Source organism: Fulmarus glacialis, unplaced genomic scaffold (assembly GCF_000690835.1).
Source record: "Fulmarus glacialis isolate BGI_N327 unplaced genomic scaffold, ASM69083v1 scaffold40555, whole genome shotgun sequence".
Taxonomy (NCBI): Eukaryota; Metazoa; Chordata; class Aves; order Procellariiformes; family Procellariidae; genus Fulmarus; species Fulmarus glacialis.
Window position 1 is genome coordinate 38,260 of NW_009213115.1, and position 8,975 is coordinate 47,234.

Sequence of the window (8,975 nt, forward strand, 5' to 3'; positions counted from 1 at the left end):
ATGCACATTCTTGCTGCTGTTAAATTACTGATATATTAATTGCTATCTATTCTGGATGCTGCAGTTGCATCTTTCATGTGTGTTTATTGCCTTTCGTTGCTGCCTGCCGAAGATACTGTGGGCAGATCCTACGTCTGATGCTTTGTTTTAGTTGCCTGGCTACTGTAAAATGTTATTTTAGCTTTTGCTGAGGTGTCACAGATGCTTTCTTGATGAGTGTCCAAACAAGGAAATATGTAAAAGATGCTGGTGAATGCTGCGCTTGTCTAGTTCTATTGCTTTTGCTAGAGATGCTACAGTATGCTTACTTTACTTTGCTACTACAGACTGTCTGTAAAATAACATAGGAGGTAGACTGAAACCTTTCATTTATACAGCGGAGTCATGGTCAATACCAAAGGTAATATTATCTGTGTGTTTGTATGCAAAGGAACTGTTGTTGGAAGGAGATGGTGGGCAACTGCTTCACTTAATTGCAATGCATTCTTTTCTGGTAATTGTTACAAAGAAAACGTATTTTTCCTATTGACTGTATTGCCAGATTTTTCCCTTCCTCTCTCCCTGTGAAAGTCTCCAACAGAGAGAGATTCAAATCTCAAAACTTTATTGAGATGTTGACTTCAAAATTCTTCCCTGCCAAAAACGGAGAGTAACCAATTTTTCTTCTGCTCTCTGCATTTTCTGTTTATGCCTGCATAACTTTATCATCTCTTTACATCACCAGCACTTCTGACTAAATTGTTTTCTTGTACTCACAGTTTGAAACCTCTTCTAAAGTCTCCGAATAAGCTACGTTTCCTTCCAGTCAGTCCAAAAATATTTCGTCAGCAAATAAATAAAAAATTACTTTTAACAGCTGTTTTACTTCCTTCTTTAATGTTATTGCAAACCTTTTCTTAATTATTCTTGCCTTTTGGCGGTTGCGGTGCATTAATATTTACAAGATGAGATGTAGTTTTCTGTTTATATTAGCAGTCCTCTGTCTGTGAGATCTGGACCAACCAGAATGCAGGATATCCTTTCTCATCGATCCATCAGGTTCATAATGTAAGATACAGTGATAAATGGCTATGTTGTCACTCTATGGATGTACAGTCTGTTGCCATGGTGTTATCTACGGGTGTCACGTCGCTGATATGACAAAAAAAGTTCGTAACTTGTCCGCCCTCTTTTGGGATTATGTGTGCGCGCATTCGTGTATCGTGCCGTGTGGCTAGCATCTGTTGGCTGTATGGTGTACATACAGGAGGTGGGGGGATTGCCAGCAGCAGTCTCGCTCAGGGGGAGCTTTGACTTCTGTTCCTGGTGTTTTTGTTTGCTCACTTTTCCAAAGCGAGAAACCGTGTAAACAGCTCGGTTTGCACAGTTTCGCCCCCACAATGTGTTGTGCTGCCCTTTCTGTGTTAATCTGTAGGCTTTGCCTAGCTGAGGAGCACGCCGTGTTGGCAGAGGCACTTTTGGGGAATTAGAGGTAATGCTGATGGTGCTCTGAATTTTCATCACTCCTGTGACAGAGGCACACGAGAGCAAACCTGGTGGTCCGTATTGCAGCGTGGTGAGGACGACAGCCAGTCGTTCAGATTTCACTAAGCATAGTATTTCAGAGGAGCCGTAGATTTCTCCTAATTTTCTGTCATATAACTGCCTCCTTGGAGAATTTCTGCCAGAGAGGGGCCGTTTTGGCTACTGAGCTTTAGAAGCTTTTAAAATGTAAGTACACCATGAACCTGTTTCCATTATTTCAAAAGCCAAAGATATAAGGAGCTAAAAAATTTCTCTTGCTCTAGGATTTAAAACGTAAGCAAATAATGAGGATTTGGCTGGTCCACAGAACATTTAAAATTCTTACTGGGAGAAAATTATTAATTTTTCAGCCAGAAGCGTTGTATCTATGTTTGCTCCAATTGTTGTCATGGTGACTAAGGCATGTTACCATAAGTAGGCATGAGGCTTTAACAGGTGAAAAGTTGTAAGATGTGGTCCTTGTTAAAAATTACTACATTCAAGCCACTCAAAACCAGGCCTTTTTTTCTTTTCCCTGTAGCATGGAGGGTTTTTAACTTGACATTTTTATAAAAAGATGAGGCAGGTGTTGGGTTTTATGGAAGTTTTATTGAGATTACTTCTTGCCTGTGACTACCTCTGCATCCAGGTGCCTTTAATGTGAGTCAAATACAGTTCTCAGAGAATGGGATGAGATAGAAAAATGTGCAACAATTGTAAAAAATTACCTAATAGCAGTAATCTGCTTCAGTAGCTCATTTGACGTCAAGCATCTCACCCTTTCTAGAGCACTGAGAAGTGCACATCTGCCCATTTTATGAAGCACTGCAACAGCATGAGATATTGGTCTTTAAGGCTATGACCTTTATGGTTAAAAGTTGTCACTGTAAAAGGATTGAATCTTTACCACTCTGGCACCTTGACACCTGACTTGAGACCGTTTTGTGATTGTAAATTCTTTATCTGCAAAATGTGGAGCAAAAAATCTTCTTTCTCAAGGTGACTGAGGCCAGAGAGAGGAAAGGCACTGGTTAAAGGCATGGGGAGGTTAGAATACTAAAACACAGGCAGTACAGCAAAAAACACGTGATGAATTGCACAGCTGTCTGATGAGCTGTAAGGTTAGATGAGGAATAAATTATCTCTTGCCTTTCTACATCATCAGAGAGAGAAAAATCTCCATGCGTATATTGTGTCATAAAAAATACATAAGCTTAAATGTTTGATTATTTCTTACAATTGCAAATTAAATACTCAAACCAGAAAATCCGAATCCTATCGTATCTATTTTTAAAAATGAAGTCAAACATCATAGTTGGTCCTGCATGGCAATTTACAAACATTTCTATACTGCCTGAAAGTGTTTTAGGTGCTTATGAAGGTCCTGAATACATCACCCATGATTTGTTCCACACCAGTTCCTCAGATTTAGAACTACTAGTCATTCATATTTTTCTACCCCAGACTTGAGACTTGTCATTTCAAGTCTTCCCTAGGTCAAAGATGTTCCTACTTTGTATTTTACCTGAAGTTAATTGCCATCATCACATTCTAAATCTCAGAATTTCGGTATCTGACTAGAGTCAGTCAGCTGAGGAGCTCCTTTTCTTCCTGTAGAGGTTTTTAGGCCCAGATTTATGAAAGTATTCAGCTGTCTAAATCTTGTTTAAAAGCCTTTCTTGCCTTTAAAAAAAAAAAAAGGAAAGGAAATTGCATGGGGAGTATGTAATAGGAATTACACTTCTAAACATCTTCATGGATCTGGGCTTTGGGGACTACCCTGTTATAACTCAGTCTAAATAGGTAATGAATACTAGCAATAGCATGGTTTAAAAATCTAAGGAGTTTGGTAAGAAACAAAAAGAAAGGAGACCAGAAGCCACTTCTGCTGAATATTAAAAAACACTTATGATACAGTTATACATAGTCATAAAATTTTCTTTTGTAACATGTCTTCTTCATCCATCATAATAATCTATACCTATGATGTGTAATTTTATGTGGCTTTTCTTAGTAGCTGCTCCCTCTACAAGACACGCTGAAATACATGAAAGGTCTTCAGGTGCAGGTCTGTCAGGAACAGCAGAAATCCTGTATCTCTGTGTTCCCTTAACCTCAGCTGTATTGCATGTTTAGATGATCCTAGAGACACGTACAGCAATCTTATCAATTCTGTTTTGTCTAATTTAAAAGGAGTAGGTACTAGGATGATTGTATATATTTATAGAGCAATTAATGGATACAAACGAATGATCTCCACACAGTCCCTCTCAAAGTGTCTCATACACTGGTTTTATTAGCCTGGTTGAAGATTATTTCTCATTTCCTCGTGATTATTGCTTCCTAGCTCCTTTATAAAATTGAACCAAGATGAGAGGTAATCACTATTCCTCTTGTTACTGCCCTTCATTTACAGACAGAAACAATGCGATTCTCCATGTTTTTAATATCTTTCATGTAAAAGGGACTCAAACTGTAAAATGATGTACTCATTTCGCTCCTTATGTACCCGCTTAATTTGTCAGTACTGTCCATTTTCTCCATGCGAGGAAAGTCACCTGCAGACCAGCACAACAAAAGGGTTTGGAGCGCTACCCAGGGTCACTTACTCCATAAAAATTCTGGTCCTGCCTCATGGCCATCCCCGTGCTTCCTCGGTGGAAAGACCAGTGGTCAAAAGATGTACTTTTATAGCATCTCTGTCCTGAATTTACTCCTGTTCCATTGTAGTAACCTTTTGCTAAATGGATAGGATGTACCTCCTGAGATCTGCTTCCTTACACAGAACATGCAGGAGTGTATCTTTATTAGGAAAAAAAAAGGACTATTTCAAGTGGTCTGTCAGCTATGGCCTTGAACAGTTCGCAAGAGACAGCTGAGCACACTGTGAGAATTTGTGATGGGTGCAATCCATCTTCTCTTGTACTCAAATACAAACACCACTAATAAGGATGCAGATCCTTACCCCTTGTAATATGATTGAAACCTTATTTTATAAGGAGAACTGCTTCTTAAGGAAATCGAATTCCCACTTCAAATTAAATATGATAGAAGATTTTTACAACTCAGTGGTCAGAAGGATTCATTTGTGTGGATAGAGAATGCCAAAAATTAGAGCAATTGCTCCTGCTGCTTTCCTTTCAAAATTTGAGGTTGAAGTCATATCTGTATAGGCAACTTAACTAGGCAAAACAGAAATTACAATACTGTATAATTTGTAGATGTGCTAACAGTGCCAAGATTAACTAGGTTCAACTTGTTTTATGATGTTCACTTGCTTGAAGTTACCATATCGGCAGGGTAATGTTGATGTTTCCAAATTTATCTCTTGCTTTTCATTGCAGAGTTGTGCGAATGTGTGTCATTTCATTATTTTGTGACACATGAAAATGATGTACTTGTTTTGTTTACTCTGTCCTGATTTAATTAGTAGGATGTGATAGTTTGCCAGACTTGTCTTCGATAAGAATTTTTTCATGTGCTTTTGATGCTTAACTTCTTTTTGCTTTAAAAGTCTTAACTTCTAGCCATATTCTGTGTGAAATGCTGATGACAATTCCTTGCCAGCTTCAACACATATTTTAACAATATGACATGCATAGAAAATACACAGAGATAAGTGCAGGTAAAGAAAGAAGTAGCATAATCCAAACTGAAATAGTCATTTAGGAGAGGGTAAAATAGTTTGAGAGAGAACAAGCAGGGAGGAAGGAGGATCAGGAAGGAGAAGTCTGATCCCCAGATCAGGTTTGTGGGCAGGAGAGGGGAATTCAGAGACAGACCAGACCAGACAGGATAGGGGAGAAGTGAGGCTGGTGACAGAGGGGAGAGGGCATGGGAAGAGGAGAAGGACTCCATCCACGGGTCATTTTCAGTTAAAGTGAGCTGACGCTGCTTTGGCAGCATCCCTGGTGTTGACATGGGCAGCATGGGCACATGTGAACCAAAAGTAGAAGAGATCACAGTTAAAAAAGAAAAAAAACTCAAAATAATATTTTTTTTGCACGGGCCTGCAAGGTGGAAGGAGCCCCCAAGGATCCAGAGGTCAGTCCAGGTCCAGTAAAGCCACGTCCAAAAATACGCAATGGCAGGTGAGACCAGCACTGCCATGCTGGGGGCGTTCCTGTACCGATGCCTGCGTTGGCTCTTTTTGGAAGGGAGAAGAGTGTCCTGTGAAGGGATTTGGCAGCAAACTGCAGTCCTACCCATGTTCTCTCAGGGCTTTGAGGAAAGAGGGGAGATGACAGCTCAGGAAGGCAATCACCTATATCAATGAGAATGATGGATGTGGAAGGGCAATTTTAGTAACTCTACAATGAGACATCAAGAGAAGGTGATCAAAGTAAATATTCATAAAGAGATTAAAGAATGCCTCATATAAATGAAGAATATATAATAAGTCTTCAGATCAAAGCAAAGTCCCAGTTACTTAGGCATTTAGGAAGGTTAGTTATCGGTTACATGTGCTGGATAATGGAAGACATTAACTGTGTAGAAGAGCTTGTAAAACACATAGCGGAATTTGTGAATGGCATTTTTGTGCATCTCATGATTTTTTTTCAAGTGCTCTCATCCTCATATATGTATTGTAAACAGTTATTTTTAAGGAACATTTCCAGTGCCTAATGATTTTATTCTCAAGGCAAATAGATTTAATTAAAGCCTCATTAAACACTACAGTAGATGACTTTGGATTATAAATTAAATCATGAAAAATGTTGTAGGAGTTATATTCCCTTATTTTAGTAACATGGCTCTATGCATAGAAAATAAATTATTGTTAATTGAGCACCACAATGGAGGGCTACTTTATAGCAAATTTGCCTGCAACTTCTCTTACATCTCGAACAATTGTGATTTTCAGACAGGAGACTGGGGAGAGCCTTCAATTACCTTGCGACCTCCAAATGAAGCCACAGCATCAACGCCTGTACAATATTGGCAACATCATCCGGAGAAACTCATCTTCCAGTCATGTGATTATAAAGCATTTGTAAGTGTTGATAAATTTAGTGGTTTGATTTGGGTTAGATATATTAATCTTAGATTTTGATAGACTATTGTTTTTCTTCATTTATAGTATTTTTTCAGTTACTTTTGATGAGACAGGCCACTTCCTCTGAAATAGTGTAATTGTAATAAATGGGAAACAAGGATGCACGGGACTTTTTGCAATGAACTTTGTGATATATTGCAGTCCATGCAGCAATAGTGTTAAGAGAAATGACACTATGAGTAAGTGGCTAAGTGTAGAAGTGACAGTGAGAGCAAACACCCCTACTTCTCATCTGTCACAAATCCCTGTCTAGTACTTAGGGAAAAATAACAAAACATGGGATCCTCATGCCTACCTTAATGCTGTGTGCACGGTAGTTAAAGTAATTATTGCCTTGCCTGAATTTTATATACCTGTTTTGGGGGAAGGGAGCTAGGGAAGATGGAGATCAGGGTCCTGAAGCAGTGTTTTCTATCCATGGGATAAGGGCACATTCAAACCTCTCCCACATTGATGACTATTTGAAGTACCAGTAGCAGTCAGTTCCTTCAGGGCAAGGAGTATTTATTTTTACCTCCTGATAGCTGTAACCGATTCCCACTTCCCGTCCCTGGAGAAACGGAGCTTCCCTTTACAGCTAAAGACAATTAGTGTTCTTTGACTGTTATAAACACTTTTGAAGGAGAGGAAGGTCTCCTGAAGTACAGAAAGTCATATTGGAAGATTTTGGTTTTTAAATGAAAAACACTTTTCTGAAGCCTTGAGTCCCCCGTCAACAGGGTGGGGGGGCTGGTGCTTCTGGGGAGCTGAAGAGGTGCCTCAGCCCACCTATTTAAACATTTCCCCTTCCAACTTTGCTGGAAAGTGCTGTTAAAGTTGCTGAAGGTGCTTCCCAGACCACTGTGTCCTCTTCGGAGGTGGCCACCTAATTAAGCAAGGCTGACTTACTTTACAAAGGAAAGGGGCTCAGTAGTTGTAGTGCCTTTACCGTAATAGCTGGGGGTTAACCGCTTGTCCAGGACATGGGTTTTAGATCCTCTTCACCTGAAGGAGCTTGGATCCTTAGTGCTTTTTAGGATAATGCTCTGTTCACCAAACACTGGAGGATTTTGTGGGGAGAGTTGGGGGCTGCTGGACCTGATCTAAAGCATATCTGGAAAGGTAGGAATTAGAGACTAAGTGCAGGTGGGACAGAGCCTGGCTTCCACTGAGGTGGAGCAGAAGGGGTGTTACAGGCCTGTCTCACTGGAGCACGTCTGTATCTTCCATCAGTCCTTCATGGGGTAGAAATTGCCATGAATGCAGTGATTGTCTCCGGACAGTAACTAGAACCTCTGCCTTCCTCAGCAAGTCACAGTCAAGGTCCAGCTCACCTGCTCTCAGTCTTGCTCTCCTCCTGTGCAGCAGCTCAGATTGAAAAGGAAGCTTAGTGACTTCTAGTTCTTTAAATATCTTTCGTAGTTTTCAGTAAAGTGAACAAGTTTATCACAAGAGTGTTTCTTGTCTCATTACTTGATCCAGCAGTAAATTCATAGTCAGATGTAACCTTTGTAGTAGATTGGAAGGCGTGTGGATCATTAAAGAAATTAAGTTGGGATGACCGGGAATATCCAAGTTACTGGTGATTAAGGAATCACCAAATCAAAATATCCAAGTTACTGGTGATTAAGGAAACACCTTCCTTTCCTAAGGACCATGTGTCACTTCATTGTCTCAGCTCCCTGAGCTGTATTGACTTCGGCTTTATAGAGTAAAACCCTGGCTTGGAAGTTATAATGGGGGCAGCTTTCCTTTTATGCCACGTATTCGGTTGAACTGTTGGATATCTTCTGCGTCACTCCCACATGCTCTGGGTCTTTGAGAAGGAACATTTCGAAAAGCACAGCAAATCAAAGGAAAGCAAAATTCTCTCCTAGAATTTCAGATTTTTCTGACAACTAAATTGGACAGTACCTCTGTGATTTGTTTGTCTATTCCACAGTCCGCCCTGGGAAGCATTTCTGAATGCCTGCAGCTGAGGCTTTTTGCTGCTGTGCAGATGGGACAAGAACTGCCCGTCTCTTCTCTTTCTTCCTCTTGTTCTGCCATGAGCTCAAAAGCACTGCTTTTTTTTCCCTGATGCCTGACCAACTGGTAGCTTTCAAGGAAATACCAACTTCTTGTGCCGTAGCCCGTAAAAAAATAATAAAATAAAAAACCTGAAGAAATGAATTGCATCCTTCCCAGAGAAGGCTAAAGATGCCAGAGGTGTCAGACAGCAGGATCCAGAGAAAGATACAGTTCAACTCAATACACTTTTGTCTAATTTTCTAATTTCAGAGCTTGCTTTAAATTCGTAGCTCTTCTGCAAGGGCGATATCAAGCCGTCCCATCAAATTAATGCCCAAAGCCCTATTCATGTCACCATCAAGCCCCCAGCTGGACTCACAGCTGTTTGGTTTATGAATCTTTCACATCTGCAGTCCTCCAGGAATGC

The 8,975-nt window shown here is 40.2% G+C and overlaps 1 protein-coding gene across 1 annotated transcript in view; it reads left to right on the forward strand.

Annotated features, from left to right (window-relative positions):
* The window catches only part of LOC104077024 (ankyrin repeat and sterile alpha motif domain-containing protein 1B-like), a gene marked incomplete at its 3' end in the record, with an annotated part of 41,791 nt that overhangs the window by 31,023 nt on the left and 1,793 nt on the right, over window positions 1–8,975 (forward strand). Inside the window, exons 4-5 of the mRNA XM_009578087.1 lie at window positions 976–1,047; window positions 6,368–6,496. Coding sequence (XP_009576382.1) covers window positions 976–1,047; window positions 6,368–6,496 — 201 coding nt within the window. The remainder of the gene's footprint in view (window positions 1–975; window positions 1,048–6,367; window positions 6,497–8,975) is intronic.